Here is a 17,239-nt window from a genome sequence, read left to right on the forward strand (position 1 = left end):
AGTGTGTGTGTGTGTGTCAGCGTCAGCATTTAAAGCCAATTTTATGGTCATTCCGGCATCTGCATTGGCCGTACAGCATTTACTGAGATGCGGCCTCTGTAGAAGTCAGGGCATTCATACTACTTGTACTTTGCGGTGCAGAGCTGTTGTCACGGATGTGAGTTTGTGTTTATACAGGACGTACAGCCCCACCTACCGTCAACCAATCATGTCAGTGGGCAGCTATACAGAGCCCTCTGCATTGCTAAAACATTTGGGAGGCGCACAGCGATGCAGTACGGAGCTTGATTTGGCCTTCACAAGCCTCCGGCGGTTCCGCAGTTGCGTCGCACCCTCTGTACGGAGCCTCAGGACCTTATTGCCACATCAAGCATAAATTGGCTTTTAGGCTTGGGTGGTATACCTTATAGCGGCATATTTGGAAATAGCCACTGTATGTTTTATGTCAATACCGCTAACTATTTATTTTGATTTTTTTTTTTAATACATTTTAATATTTGTAACTACTTTTTAACCTCTTAAATGTGAAGTCCCACGTTTAGGGGACCTGCGTGGTTCTGGTACCGGTTCCGACAGACATCTTTGCTTATAAATTGGTCTGTGGACACCATAGATCGAAATGAGCGATAGCCCTAGTTCCCACGGACACAGTAGTGTATTTTTTTTTTTTAGCCTGTGTGACGTAGGATGTGAGATCTGAAACCACTTGTATCTGGGATGTCCCTCCTACCATTTAATTCGCTCTTCCGACTTTCCATCAACTCCTGGCTGAACTCGCCACTGACAAAGCACATGGTTGCAATCCTTACATTGTAGTGCAGTAGGAGAGAGTGGTTTCATCACTGTAGCACATTCAGAGATTGATTTTTATAGACATTCATCTCAAATAATTCAGATTTTAATGGAGAAAAAAAACACTTTTAGAAGGACAATATTAATGAGATGAAAGGCGAGTTCCTAGCAAGTTTAGGAAGCCAAGCTAGAGCTCTGTGAGCCGTTCACAGCGATGGGGGCAGACGTTTTGATCAAGAGAAGATATGCAATGTTTCTCTAACACTAAACATACAAATATGTATTTGACAGTTATAAGGAAGGTGAACTCTTAGTCATTTTATAATTTGATGACACTATATTTAGAAAGCGTACAAGTCCGTTCAAGCCTTGGTCATACAGTTTTGTTGAATAGGAAATGCATCATAAAATATTTCATATTATACTTGAACTTGTGTCCTCAAGTGACTACACCTCAGCAGTTTAACCATTTTTTTTAACCAGAAAGGTGAGATTTTAACCTTTTTTATTTGAGTATGCAGCATTACTAGTTATTGTTTATGGCCCTCTCATAATAAACAATAACTTTTGGGAGTTGCGTAGATTACATTTAACTGGTTTTATGTAAATACCTGCTGTCCTCTTGTGCAATACGTTAGGAGATACATTTTTTTTCAATTTTAAGCTTACCGGTAGTCCCCAGTTAGGTGTGTGTTTAAAATCACACAACGACGTGAGATCCTTTTATGAGTCAATCCCTGTTCTGCAGCGCACGCCAGGTGATTTAGTTACAGTATGGAATTCCCAACTAAATGTTTGCCAGCTAAATATTTTATAACTATTAACGTTAAGTCTGAAATGTGCTAAATGCTTTGCAATTGTGTGTTTGGTTTGATAATTTAGTAGCTAGTTGACTGTCTAACGAAGGGGTTAGCTTCTTCCAAAATCAAGCTTCACTTGGTAACAGCAGGGAATCCCCTCCTGGATCATAATGTTTGTTTTGTGCATGCAACAGACTGTGAGTATAACAACTTGTTTTATTATTTGTATAGCTTTTATAAGCTGGCATATATGTCCTTAAAATAGGCCAGGGGATCAGTGGGGTTTGAAAATAGTGCACCTTGTGTTGAGTTCTAGTATTTCCGAATATCCTGAGATGGCACAAGGTTGGTATGACAATCTGGATACCGCCCAAGCCTAGTCAGCACCCCCCATCGTCCTCAGTTGGATGAAACACTACATTGACTGTCCCTGTCTCTGTGTGTGTGTGTTTGGGTTTTGATAGGATGCTGGCATCCTAATTGAACCCATTCTGGATAGTCTGGGGCATTTTTAAAACAGCTGTTTGCGTGTATTTTTGTTGTTGATTTCGACAATAATTACCATCGCGCCTCCCTTCCGCACATGTCTTAATGGGCGTTTTCATTGAAAGCTGTTTGGGAAGGTTTGAGAAAGGCAGTCATACTTCCAGATGGGCTTACAGTAAAATGAGAGTCAGAGTGGCAAATTCTGATTCATGTCTGTGTGTTTGTGGCTCTGATGCTGCTGTGTGACTCAACCACACACGTTTTGTGTGTATGATTGCAGCTGTGAGTCAGATCTTAGATGACCTCTCCCAGCTTGTTATTCACTTCTATTGATAACCCCCACCACCTTTGGTACACACCTCTTCAGCCAGACTGTGTTGGTACAGCTTAATGTGGGGTAAATATATGCGGTAACATGGCATATGATACCATTTCAGCTTCTTCTTGTTTCAATTATGGCACATTTAGATGAATTGCCTAATCTTATTTTTTTCCCATGGTCTACTTGTCTCAGTATGTTTAACAAAATGCCCATGCCATGTCTGCCTGTTACTGATTCTCTCCCACTCATTGAATCACTCGTTTATTCCACAGCATTAATGTTCAGTCATGGTGATGATCTCTCTGCTTTCAGTTTCTATCACTGTGGGATTTGTGTGGACATAACAAGTGGGGATGTGACTAGTGAGCAGGACTCTAAAGTGCAACCATTTCATTGTCAAATATTTTGCTGTGCCAGAATTTTTGTAATGATTAGGCTTCGCTGTACCGATGTTTCTGAGTGCCCTAGAGCACAGATTCGTGACCATGGTGGTTGCACCATTACTACCGAGAACCACTTGTCTCAAAAGTTGTCACCCATTTGACTGGCATAAAGTTTTTTTCCTTCTATTGTGCGTTGGCGCTGGTCTGGATGCATCTCTGTTGGTGGGTCGCATTTTACATCATTAAACTGTCGCAGGCTGTTCCAAAACCACTTGCGGGCCATTAACACCTTGTTCAGTCATGTTATCTCTAGTCCAGCAGATAAAATAATTGTTCCGTTTTATGATGCAGGTATCAAGCTTGGTACACTAATACAAGATACCTTAAGGAACATTTTAAAGATTGGAGGCAGTCTGGGAAGCCTGTCAGTCAACTGGATTTCCTGTTGGAAAATAATTGGGTAAAACAGAGAGAAAGAGGCGAAGTCAGAGTGATAATAATAGCCCAAAATATCTGCTCCAGCAGGTGCCGTTTTTTTTTCTTCATATTTCTTTGCACACAAAGCAAGGAGTTTTTGTATGGCGGTCAATGAGTGTCATATTTGGCTAAAACATTTATGGCTTATTTGCTACGTGTGGCTTATTTGATTGAATAAAAGTTTCGTAATGCTTAGGTTGTTATGAGTGTACTGATTTAACTTTGAGAAAAAAACACTATTGGAATTGTGCCTTTTTGTTCACACGCGTGTAGCCCTCTCATTGGCCCACCTGATCTTGCCTCCGCCCGACTGTTTTCCATTTTTGAAGAAATGTATTTTCATTGTTAGAGCGGCCACTAGAGTATCTGGTCAACATAATGTGTAATCTGTGGGTTAAATCATTCCAAACAATATTTAAATGAATTTGTAATTGTATCTACTAGGCTTGGGCGGTATCCAGATTGTCATACACTATATATTCAGAAGTATGTGAACAGCTCTTCAAGTTAGTGGATTCGGCTATTTCAGCTACACCTGTTGCTGACGTGTATAAAATTGAGCACGCAGCCATGCATTCTCCGTAGACAAACATAAAATGGGTTTCCATGGCCAAGCAGCTGCACACAAGCCTAAAATCATCATGTGCAATGCCAAGCGTCGGCTGGAGTGGTGTAAAGCTCTCCGCCATTGGAATCTGGAGCAGTAGAAACGTGTTCTCTGGAGTGATGAATCACGCTGAGCGAGAGAGCCTTAATGATGGTGTTTGAGTTGTGCTTGGCCACACAGTCATGGGTGAACAGGGAGTACAGGAGGGAACTAAGCACGCACCCCTGAGGGGCCCCTGTGTTGATGATCAGCATGGCAGAGGTGTTGTTGCCTACTCTTAAAAACTGGAGGTGGAGGGAGGTCTTTAGTACTGAGGTCCTTAGCTTAGTGATGCACTTTGTTGGCACTGATGTTGAACGCTGAGCTGTAGTCAATGAACAACATTCTCACATAGCTGTTCCTTTTGTCCAGGTGCAAAAGGGCAGTGTGGAGTACGATTGAGATTGTGTGATCTGTTGGGGCGGTATGCGAATTGGAGTGGGTCTAGGGTTTCCGGGATGGTGATGTTGATGACCAGATTTTTAAAGCATTTCATGGCTACTGACATGAGTGCTATGGGCAGTAGTCATTTAGGCAGGTTACCTTCACTTTCTTGGGCACATGGACTATGGTGGTCTGCTTGAAACTTGTAGGTATTACAGACTCGGTCAGGGAGAGGTTAAAAATGTTGGTGAAGACTCTTGCCAGTTGGTCCGCGCATGCTCTGAGTACATGTCCTGGTAATCCGTCTGGCCCCGCGGCCTTGTGAATGTTTAAAGGTCTTGCTCACATCGGCTACAGAGAGCGTGATCACAGAGTCGTCCGGAACAGCTAGTGCTCTAAAAGGCATTTAGCCCGTCTGGTAGGCTCGGCTATAATGATCAGAAGGGGAGAAGGCAAAAAGTAGAGGAAGTTAGGGATTAAATAATTAAGAGATAACGATATATGGAGACAGGAGTGCTCTCTGTGCCAGAATCAGGAATTGACCTTTGTGATTGACAAGTGTGATTTGTGATGGCCTCGAGCCCTTTTTTTGTTAACATTGGGGATGAATGGTCATTACAGCGGGGATGGGTAGGGCTGCTGATGGCTTTGATGCCATTTTCCACTCTCATGTAATGGACCCAATGCTCCTGCTATGCCTCGTCATATTAGTAACAGCAGACAATCCACTCTATTCCCTCTCAACCAAGCTCTAATTAAGCTACAGTGTTTTATCTTGTCAAACAAACATTTTCATGTTGTCAACTTTTGAATTGGGTTACTCACTATTGTCTTCCTTCTCTTTCTTGGCCTTTCCCTTCCTCTTTCTCAGTCATCAACGCTGGCATGAGGAAATTCTTCCTCCAGGCCAATGATCAGCAGGACCTGGTGGAATGGGTGAATGCTCTCAATAAGGCCACCAAAATCACTGTGAGTCTCACTCAGTTCTGCACTGTCTTCTATAACTAAGGACCTGAAGACCCAGCCTAGTCCTCTTTAGAAAACGATGATTTCCTGTTCATGACTGAATATTTCCTGTTAAAGTGAGTAAAATCTCAAGATTTCACGTGTGTGTGTGTGTGAGTCAGAGAGTGACTCAGGATGGTGTATTGTTGGTAGAGACCTTTCTGCCCTTGATTTGGGGGAGCTGTGCACTACTCCCACTCTACGCTTGGAATCCCTCCAACCTCAAAAAAGAGCTAGAAACAGGAGCGGATGTCTGCGGAAGTGACTAACCAACATACACAGAAATATGGTTGTCCTAAGGTGTTATCCCCCTGAAACAGTCACAGAATCAAGGTCTACTCTACATGTTATGAATGTTTGTCACACTGTTTTCTCTTGCAGGTGCCAAAGTCATGTAATGCCCAACAGAATGTGGAGAACCAGAAAGCTCTTCTGGACATCCTGGGACCCAAGAAGCAGGTCTCCTACAGGACTGACATCATTGGGGGAGTTCCCATCATCACCCAGACGCAGGTAGCCAAGGCTAGCTGCCCTACCTATCCCTAACTAGTTGCATGTCAATAGAGTTGCAGTTGATAGTTTGAGCATCTACAGTCCTTTAGGGGACTATCCAAATAAAGTGGGACTGAATGTGCCATAATGACTTATGTCTACCCCCATAACTCGGCCTCACTAGATATTGCCTTACCTAGTCAGCCTCTTATTAAGTTGTAAATGAACTGAGATGTTGTGGATGTAAATCACCTATGGTGTATTTCCCTCCGACAGCAGGAAGGGGGCGAGGGCCAGGAGGGTTCGGAGCGTGAGTTGCTGCGGAGGTCGTACAGCCAGCTGCCATACTTTCTGGGCAAGCCGACCCAGGACCGGGCGGTCATCAAGTCTGGCTACTGTGTGAAGCAGGGAGCTGTGGTGAGTGTAGTGGACTATGGTGGGGCACAGTGAGGGGCTCTGAGTTTGGGATATTTTAGGTTAAATTATGAGGCCATGAGTATGAGGAAGTAATTTGTGGTTTTCTTTTCCCCAGATGAGAAATTGGAAAAGGAGATATTTCTTACTGGAGGATAACACCATGAGTTACTTCAAATCAGATCTGGTAAGCAATTTTCATTAACGCTGGAAAGAATACCAGAATGACTTATTACACGCACTCACACACTTACAGTGGGTTTGCCCTCTTGTCCTGACACGCTTGTCCTGACACGGTCCACCTCAAGTCCCTGGAATCTTGTGCCATTGCGACACATGTCCTAGCATGCCCCTGTCTCTGTGCCCTACTCTACCACACACACACTCCACAAAGCACTTCCATGCTTGCCCATATTTTGCACCAGCATGTGTCTATTTGGCATCAACAGTGGACAGTCTTTCTCCCTTGTCTTCCAAATATACTGTATCAATAAGGTCTTGAAAGTTGGTTTTACTCAACAAAGAGGATTCCTAAAGACTGTGGAGCAAGTGTCATAAGGATATTTACATTTTACATTTTAGTCATTTAGCAGACGCTCTTATCCAGAGCGACTTACAGTAGTGAATGCATACATTTCATACATTTTTTTTCTCCGTACTGGTCCCCCGTACGGAGCACACATTATGTATGTTATACATTTTGGGCTCTTAAAATGTTGTTTTTCATTTTCTTGAACCGCTCTCTCTTCAGGAGAAGGAGCCTCTGAGAATGATTCCATTGAAGGAGGTCCACAAAGTTCAGGAGTGCAAACAGAGGTACTGCACAACTCTCAACATTGTCATGGTAGAACGTAGCCTCTACATCCACCTACATTTAGCATGTAGCCAACTTTGATTTTGATCACTGTTGGCTTTGTATTTCCAGTGACATCATGATGAGGGATAATCTCTTTGAGGTTGTCACCACTTCTAGGACTTTTTACATCCAGGTGAGAAGAGACCAAACATCTTTTTATCAACACACTATTACATAATGTCTAAATCAGGGATGGGCAACTTTGGTGGGGCTGGGGGCCACAAAAAATCTGAACTAATGATGAGGGCCTGGAGTGGCCGCTGGCGTACCACCCGGGGGGACCCACAGCCATACACTGGCTGAAATCAGTAGATGATAGGACATTGACAAGTTGTGAATACAACAAGTACTGATATTTTATCATACAAAAATTGAGACGTGTGGTCTGTTTACATATATTTGAAAGGCTATTTATATGGAAAATGTGTATAAAACCCGTATAAACTGTATTTATGATTATATGACAATGTTTTAGGTTGACAATAATTATATTACGCAATTTCTGATATATCCTGCATAAATAAAATCAGGATTATGCCTCTAGTTTTCATTCCAATTAGACTGGTTTGATATTCTCCCTGACTAATATGTCTGCCATTTTCACCCCATCCTGGAACTTTGAGGGTTTATGACATAGCCCCTCTGGTAATTTAATAGAATCTCTATGGGCGCCCCCTTTTGGGCCAATTGAGATATCATGTGTGACCTAATACATTTCAGTTAATTACGATAGCTCCTGCCTTGGGCCAATCAGTGTATTTTTGTAAATGCTGGCTCTCTATGGTAAGATGCATAATTTACCCAAGTTTCATCAGAATCGGTCCAGTGCTGTCTGAGATATCATGTACAGCGACAGGTCCACAGTCCCCTCCCCGATTTCACCTTGGTGGACAATTAGCAGTTTTACAGCTAATTTCCTGCAATTCTACACATTTTGACATAGGGTGCAGAGAAATGTTAGCATTTTTAAGCAAATTTCCTTCAATTCTACACATTTTGCCCTGACCTCTGCCATGTTAATATAATATCTGAGTGAGAGTGACTTTTAAAATCATTGGGGCCCCACCGGTCAGTAATTTGACCATGATTACTACAAGTTTAGATAGCTAGCTAGACTCATTTTCCAATCCCCCCAAAAAAACTTGCTGACATGGGCTAATTGAGTGATAATGAATCATGTTCTGAAAGCAACTCTGCAGTGGTCACTAGCTGGCACAGCCACAAAGTCATACAATCGATTTTAAACCTACCCTTAACCACACTGCTTACCCTAATGCGTAACTTTAAATTAAGACCAAAAAGCTCATTTTTGTTTTCATGAATTTTTACAATATAAGTAATTTTGATTTAGCAGAAGGCCTATCTAAGGGGATATTGCTCAGTTCTGCCTCCAGGACAGGACTTGTGACAATAAATGTAAACCTGTGACTGACATAACACAAAAAAAACTGCTGCTGCACAACCACATTTCAAAATCGCACCTTGTGTATTCTACTATTGTAACTCAACCGTAAATTGAGAACCCCAAGAATGTTTTGAAATATATTTTGGGGAAATTGATCCACGGGCTGGCAGCCAGTTGCCCATCCCTGGTGTAGATTAATGTCAAGAATTTTCCCTCTTCGGTATATTTCTTTCCCTCACCCTTGACTCTCCCCACTTTACTATTTGCCCCTTATCCCCACTCACTTCCTCCATCCCCCTGCCTCATTCTCCCGTGTCTCCTCTTTCTTTGCAGGCTGACAGTCCAGAGGAGATGCACAGCTGGATCAAGGCTGTGTCTGGGGCCATCGTAGCCCAGCGGGGACCTGGGAGATCTGCAGCCACAGTATGTAACCACCCAGCAGGCCACTGGGGTTATAGGGCTACTGCATGCGCTGTCACTTCTGGCCAGTCTCCTGTCTGTCTGGTCCTTAGTAGCAACACAAACTGATCTGATCTCCATTTGTTTCACGTGTTCATGGCAGCCCAAGCCAAGAGAGATGGCTTAGACACACACCACACACACAAACAGTGAGGATGCAGGGAGGAGTGAAAAGTATGTCACATTCTGTACTGACTGCAGAGGGTAGAGGTTGGCATCCTCACCCAGGTCCCCCTCCTACTGTAGGTGTTTTCCCTCTTTGTGACAGTGGCATTGCATAGGCAATCGTCACATCAGGGTTTCCGTTAGAAAAATGTGGCACCGGACATTTGACCGGCAGCATTTTAATTTACTGGACATTTGCAAAATTTACCAGACCCATATCCATTGGGTGTGTAACCTGATAAGGGCGTCCACCCACGGTGCTCAAAATGACAGATCACATTTAGATCATGGTAATTCATCTTAACAGAACATGCAAGTCAAGGATGCAACGACGAATTCTGATGTGCATTTGAAGATGTAACTGTCCCTGTACTTTTCCTCAGCCAACAAGACGAGTAATGAACAGCAACATCACTAGTATGTCAATCTACTATCCCCTGTAGTAGAAAAGTGTACCTATTCTATTGTTCAGCTTGTCGTTCTGTGCGAGAAAGAAATGGCGTATTCCAAACAAACTCTGGGACAGTTGTGGGAGGATACGTCACAAATTCATACAGCCAGTAGCCTAGACTACATCAAAAACATTTTAAAAAGCAATGAGGCTGATGCAACAGAGCAGAACGTTTAGCTTAAAATGTTGATCAAATATTATTTGTTCACATTATAGGCACAGCAATGCGCACAAGGCAGTTAACTACTTGCTAATATTCATTGCATAATGCAGTTAGCAGTAAAATACTGTAGTCAAAAGCGCACTGCACATGTGAGCGTTTTCATGAGACTGAGATGAAAATATCTGTCAGAAAAAGGGGAGGTCTGTTTTCAAATGATGGAGCAAAGAACATTAACAACTTCATAGTTAAGAACATGATACAAATATGGAAGAAAATGTAACGGATTCTACAAGAATCAATATCTCTCCCTAAAAACACACCCCTATGGAACAATCCGTGGATAGCTTTACAGAATTCACAGATAAATTGGCCCACATGGAAAACTAAAGGCATACTTGGTAACAGGAAATACAATTATTTCCATGACAGAATTAAAAAGCAATTTTGGACTGACCAATGTAGATATTTTCAAATACATGCAACTTAAGTTTCATGTCACTACATTTCGATCTAAAATCTTTCGGATTTCAGAGCAATGTTGGGGGAATTCTATTTGAGTCAGAATATGATACTCATATGATAGGTAAGATATACTAAACCTTGCAGAGATCCTATCCAACTGACAATCTCTTAGAAAAAATGACTAACTACTGGAACCAAGACCTAAAAAGATCTGATATCGGCACAAGATGGAGTATTGGAACAAAACTAACAAAATAATAGTTAATTCAAATGTATGCTTAATCCAGTATTCACTAATGTACCGAATGTATTATACAAGAGACAAAATTCAGGAATTCTACAGCACAATGGTCTTAAGCGTAAAACCAACACTGACTCGAGGATTCATGCCTTCTGGGAGTGCTATAAAGTCTGAACGTTATGGGCGGAGTTAGAAAGTTGTCTGTCAGAAGTTTTACAATATACATTTACTTTAATTCTGTCTGTCTGCATATTTCAAGACATGGCATATGAGGGTTGGGTGAGACCCAATGAGTTGTACTGTACTTTTCTCATCAATCATGTAGAAAACTTTTTCTTAACTGGAAATCAAGTGATCCTGCATTGTTGGGATGGTGGAAGAATCAAATGCATTATTATTTGAATATTGAAAGGGTGTGGCCGACAGAGAAGGGCGGAGTGGTGCAGTTTGAGGTCATGTGGAATAGACTATAGCAGGCGCTGGAGATTGAGGTGGTGGAAACGTGGGTCTGGGCAGATGCGATGTCCAAGTTTGTGTGCGTCTGTCGTCTTTTGTCTGTTTTAGGTTTATTGTTTGACAAATACAATTAAATCGTACAAAAAAGAAAGAGGGAAGTTCTTTTGGCTGCTGGACAATGAAAGAGAATTGATTTGAAAGCCAGTAGAACATGAGAGAAATAGGCTACTGGTTTCAATGGCATATGGAAGACTTTAAAATATTTGCATCCACGTTTGGTCATATTTTGGCTAGGCTACTTTGAAGCTAGGTAAACAAGCCTCATAATATGTAGTACAACATTCAGGTTTCTAACAATTAAGTATGTATTTTTTTTTTTTAATGCATACTGTTTCCAGATCATTGCAAAGTGGTGTGTGACGCGCTGAAGCTTGTCTACTGTTATATGCACTTGAATGGCGAATGGGAAGTGCGCTTCAATTAGCATTTGAGAAATAAAAATAGTAGCTCTTTTTAATGGCGGCAATCAAAGCAGTTAACACACAATTTTATTAAGAATTGTTTCACAGTGATTGGGCTTATATAAACTAATTTCACTCCAGGAGTTGTAGCAGCAGCTCTCGCACGGTCTGAGAGATTTTACACTTAAACTAGGCTCTGTATCTTTATGCTGTGTCAATTTAATTCCACAAAATTATGCAAATGAACCCATCGACCGATAAGCATGACATCGACCGGTATTTCCATTAATGAATAGGCTAGAAAGCATTTTGCAGTGGGATTTTTTTATTCTCCCAGACAGTTGGCTGGCGCCAATTTTATTTATCAGCTTTTTTTTTTTTTTTATCGGCCAAAAGCAGGCTATTACCGACTAACGGAAACCCTGCTCCACATGTATACTTCTCTTTCTACCACTCCCTCTCTTCCCCCTGTACTGTGGGCTAGGCTGGCCCTCCCCAGCCTGCTCTAATCCAGCTGTCCACTGTGTTGTTGCAGATGCGGCAGGCCAGACGGCTGTCAAACCCCTGTATACAGAGGTATACGGCCCGAATCGGGGAGTGCAGCACGTATGTCAGCTCCTGTACCCCAAAGTGCCTTCTATATACTGTTGGTTTTCACTCACTTTTTTTTATTTTTTTTATGTCATGGTGTGGACTGGAGATGTCCCCAAACTGTACATGTCCCTCCCTGTGCGGGCTTTAACCCCTCCACCCCGCTGCCCATTCCATAACTCAAAGTCCTCCTCTCCTCTACCTCTGCTTCTTTGCTTTTCCTGTCTTCCTCTTCATGCTCTACCTCAGCCCTGGGGTTAGTCCCATAAACTCATTCCCTTGACTTAATGTAGCTTATCCTCCCTGGACCTCTGCAGCTGGTCACTACCTCCCATTCACTTCCACACCCCACTCACTCCCACTTCTTGCTATTGATAGGCCCTGTTGTCACCATTGTTGAAGATGACACAACTTTTTAAACACCCCTCTGTAACTTTGAAACCCTTACTGCACACCACACACACACACACACACACACACACACACACACACACACACACACACACACACACACACACACACAAACTAACACCTCTCTGGTACAGTGATGAAAGCTGTTGAACAGACCTGTTTCCTGTCTCTGTCTATGTCCTGTCATATGTCTCTGACTCTCCTTGTCTTTCTTTCTCTCTCTGCAGTCTCCTGCAGCTGTGTACCTGTCTTAGATGTCTCACATCCTGCCTGTCTCTAGTTCTACCTCCTGTCCGCTGCCTGTATGTGTGTTTACTCTCTCACACTGTTGACTTGCATAACCCAGTTAACTTCTCATTTTCTAAGCCAAGACAACTTGAAGTCTGAATGAATGTTGTCTTTGGGAACTAAACCCTAGTCTTCTTAACATCAAGAAACAGTTTAGCTGTTTGTGTGTTTTGTGTTCTGCATGTTTATATGATGACGACTTCTGTATAAGCACATGTACACTCTGAAGCTCTTAAACTAACCGCCCTGGCATACTTCAAGAATCACTCAGCCCTTTGTTTACTCACACATAAGCCGTTGCGGTGTAGGTGTTTCCGTTGCATGGTCTGCTTCAAGTCGTGCACATATGTTTTGGCAAATGTTCTGTGCCCGGCTGCATGTTTGAATGCATGATACAGAATTATGATGACTTTGGTGATGCTTAACACAACATAGATTTGGGAGAAAATATATTTTTGAATAGCCAGCAAAGGCAATTGGGAGTTATTTAAGTATCTGTCACTACCTCTTTTTGCTGGGTAAATGGATTGGGTAAGTAGGTGCTACTGCGTATGTTCCCTCCCAATAACAACACCAACTGGTCACTGACTTGTTTTTCTTTTTTACTTACTTTATTCCCCACTCCCTCTTGTTTTTTTTTACAGAGATTGAAATCTGACAGTGAAATACTAACTTTAAAAAATGAGCACTACCACTTCTTCTGCTTTTCACTACCACTGCACTCCTCCCAGCACCCGTCACTTCTCTGCTAGCACTTCTACGGTCTGCAACTGTGGCTACCACTACTTCTACTACTACCACTGCTGCTGCATCAGCCGCTACACCAAAAGTCTGGCACTGACTCTATTCACAACTCACCATGTTTCCCGTCTGACTGTGATTCTGTGGGACACACCCCACCCTCCTCTCTCAGCAGGAGCACTGTGGCCGTTCCTCCCCTTCCACATTCTACCGCAGCCAACCGGGGCCCCCCGTCCATCGCTCGCCCATATCTGCAGTGCCACCCTACCCAGGTTGCCCTTCTGTCGCGGGCGGTGCACGCTCGGAGCCTTGCGTGGGACAGCGAGCACTTCATGAGCCTCCTGCCGCGACCCAACCACGCCCGACTGTCCCTGCAGGAGACACGCCTGTCCAAGTGACCGCCGACACTGCCCTCGAGTCGCCATGGAGACGGCGCAGCAGCTTCGAGCCCTACCCACCTGAACCCCCCCTTGACCTGGACGCTGACGACCTGCCGGTCAGCGAAGTCTGACCCATGAACTACCCCCACACTACCCTGTAACCTGGCAGAGGGGGTGGGCTACAGAGGAGAGGCTGTATGACAACAGTGATAATGGAGGAAATTAGAAGAATGCTTTTGAATATCCCAGAGCAGCTGAACAGTGGGCCGCTTGTCTCATCTCCACCAAACTGAACAGAAGTCATCTGGATGGAAATGACAGAAAGCAGGCACTGGATTCCAAGCCAAAGTTAGTCTGTATAATGTGTCTGACTTCCAACCATCTCAACCCCCCTGTTCGTGAAGCTGTTAATCTACCCCAGCTAGTCAACCCTAGTCACATTAGAGTCGGAGGCCACTCAGACAAATAGACAGGGGGGTTACGTTCTCTCCGTGTTTTCATTGTTAGGCATCTACTCAGTGGTCAAGGCCTGTGGACACTCTCATGAAGTCCTGGAATCAGCTGTCTCAGTGTGTGGACTGGGAGGCTAAGGTTCACACTGAACTCTACACCAAAGATTCTGCGCTATTTGCCATTTTCTCCCACCTGCTTGCTCTGTTCTTATTTATTTAATAGGGTTAATTCAGTTTAGAAAACTTTTATGTTTTAAAATATACACAATGAGTGTACGAAACATGATGAACACCTTCCTGATGTTGAGTTTCATCCCCTTTTGCCCTCAAAACAGCCTAAATTTGTCAGGGCATGGAGTCGACGGTGTCGAAAGTGTTCCACAGGGATTCTAGCCCATGTTGACTCCAATGCCTCCCACAGTTGTCCAGTTGGCTGGATGTCCTTTGGGTGATGGGCCATTCTTGATACACACGGGAAACCCAACAGCGTTGTAGTTCTTACACACTCAAACTGGTGCCGACCATACCCCCATTCAAAGGCACTTCAATCTTTTGTCTTGCCCATTCACCCTCTGAATGGCACACACACACAATTCATGTCTCAATTGTCTCAAGGCTTAAAAATCCCTTCATCTACACTGACTGAAGTGGATTTAACATGTGACATCAATAAGGGATCATAGCTTTTTACCTGGATTCACCTGGTCAGTCTGTCATGGAAAGAGCAGGTGTTCTTAATGTTTTGTTCACTCAGTGTATACCTGCAGCTCATGACTATGTGGACTCACACAGATTAATTCGGCAATTTGTGAGGCTAATATTTTATACCACTCTGTGCCAAGCAAGCTAGTTAGTGGATATTTTAAAGGTCCAATGCAACATTTATCTCAATATCAAAGAATTTCTGGGTAACAATTAAGTACATTACTGTTAAAAATTTATGAAAATATCTTCTTAGCAAAGAGCAATTTCTCAATCAAGAATTTTGCTTGGTCATTCTGGGAGTGGTCTGAGTGAGGGGCATAATTGGAAGACCCTAATGGGAGGGATATGTAACCTGAAAACCATCTGTTTACTGGCAGAGGTTTGAAACTCCTTTTTGTTATTGGTTTATTCATTTATACCATCACCAGGCAGGCCAAACTCCATCCCACCAAAACAAACACATTTCAGGCAGTATTTTCAAACAGCTCTTACACTAAAATGGCATTATCTTAATCTTCGCAATTTCAAAGTATTATTCCAACCTCATAGTGTGGAAATATATATAAAACATCATGTTTTTGCCTTCACTGCGCCTTTAAGGCAGCAAGCTATATTCTCTAATGACTGAATAGTTGTCAAGTAACATAGAACTAATCATACTTGTTCATTTCATGCATTCACTGTTGTTTTTATTGAACTAATGTTGTCTTTAGTTATTTACTTTAATTTATGGTGTATGACCAAATGATTCTAACATACATTTTCTTTATCTGACTTTAAAACCTACAACAATTGTATTTTTTTATTTTACCTTTATTTAACTAGGCAAGTCAGTTAAGAACAAAGTCTTATTTTCAATGACGGCCTAGGAACAGTGGGTTAACTGCCTTGTTCAGGGGCAGAACGACAGATTTGTACCTTGTCAGCTCGGGGATTTGAACTTGCAACCTTTCGGTTACTAGTCCAACGCTCTAACGACTAGGCTACAATCCCACTCTACCCAAACCATAGTATTACAGTTAGAAAGTTGTTGGTACACACTGTGGACTGGTACGAGAGGACTGTGCAGTTCTAAACCAAGCCATGTACATTTGCCTAAACCTAATCCTGCAGGGTACTGTAATGGGGTTTGGATTTGTACCAATAGGACTTCGGTGAGAGAGTGAGTTGTGCGACAGAGTGAGGTGGCTTCATTAAGGGACCAAAGTGAAAAGCAGTTACTTCTAGGGTAGGGATGGTCATTGTCTTGTAGAGATGTTTAAATAATACTCCTAATGGCCAGCAACATGCTTGACCCCTGACCTCTTCATACCTGTATACTGTACAGTGGCTTTAACCATTTTTTTTGTGTGACTGCTGCCCGATTTGTTAAGTTATGATCAAATTGACACTGACAGCTTTGCGTGTGTGAAAACATGGTTTTCTTTGGTGACAGTTTGTTGGGATTGTTTTATTGTTATGTTGTAATATAATGTGTTTAGATGTATATTTCCGTTTGAACTTCCCTGTGCCTGTATTGCAAGGTACTGAAGGTTAACCCAACCATGCTACTCAATGGTCTTATTTCAATAGATCTCATTAGTGGTTCTGCAAAACCATGCAGCTGCTCAAGTGCCTGCAGAAATTCTATTAAACAAAGCTATTCTAATCCATTTTGTCTTGTGTACTAGATTTTAATTGTCGCTATTTATTACGTGGATGACTTAAAAGAAATAAACACTTAGAAAATGCTCATGTGTTGATGAATTATTGCTTTTATTGAATTATTATTGAATTATTATGTGGTATTGAATTATTGCAATTCCGTTCGACCTAGATGAGCAGTGGCTCATGATCTGCTCATCCAACTTTCCCACTGGCCATTTACACATTTTGAAATAAAATCAAGGACTAAATCCAGATGACCCAGACAATTACAATTCTATGAAATCATAAACCGTGAAATAAACTATGCTAAATACTAAGAAATGGTTCAACCTCTGTTACTCAGCCTAATAGTTAATTGTATGACTACTCTGCCCCCTGGTGGTGAAATTGTAACATTTTGCTTTCTTCCCAGAGTAGAAATGTCACACTACATTTGACTCACTCCTATACAGACTGACCTTTTGTAATAGTCACTTAGCAGTCAACATTGTTTGGGTGTTCTGTGTGAGCAGTGTGTGATCGAATGGAGGCCCGCGGTGACCAATGATGTCATACAGTTGCTTTGTGGACAACAAAAACATCTGGATAGACTGTGGGCCGGTACGGCTCTCAGCGTCTGGGGAAGCCCAGTCTCTCTGCCTTTATTGGCCTACAACGGGCTTTTGTGGGGCTTCTGAGAGACATAAAGCTGCAGTTGGGCCCTA

The 17,239-nt window shown here is 42.5% G+C and overlaps 1 protein-coding gene across 8 annotated transcripts in view; it reads left to right on the plus strand.

The window, feature by feature from the left end:
* LOC106607536 (pleckstrin homology domain-containing family A member 1) overlaps positions 1-17,239 on the plus strand; it is a 77,282-nt gene that overhangs the window by 31,306 nt on the left and 28,737 nt on the right. Inside the window, exons 5-14 of one of the 8 annotated variants that reach the window (XM_014204651.3) lie at positions 5,162-5,259; positions 5,677-5,808; positions 6,064-6,204; positions 6,320-6,388; positions 6,953-7,017; positions 7,127-7,190; positions 8,796-8,885; positions 11,856-11,926; positions 12,550-12,624; positions 13,255-13,793. In XM_014204651.3, the coding sequence (XP_014060126.2) occupies positions 5,162-5,259; positions 5,677-5,808; positions 6,064-6,204; positions 6,320-6,388; positions 6,953-7,017; positions 7,127-7,190; positions 8,796-8,885; positions 11,856-11,926; positions 12,550-12,624; positions 13,255-13,261 (812 nt within the window). In that variant the 3' untranslated portion in view covers positions 13,262-13,793. The other 7 variants (XM_014204610.3, XM_014204619.3, XM_082976124.1 and 4 more) reach the window with 7 other exon arrangements.

Source organism: Salmo salar, chromosome 01 (assembly GCF_965601325.2).
Source record: "Salmo salar chromosome 01, fSalSal1, whole genome shotgun sequence".
Taxonomy (NCBI): domain Eukaryota; kingdom Metazoa; phylum Chordata; class Actinopteri; order Salmoniformes; family Salmonidae; genus Salmo; species Salmo salar.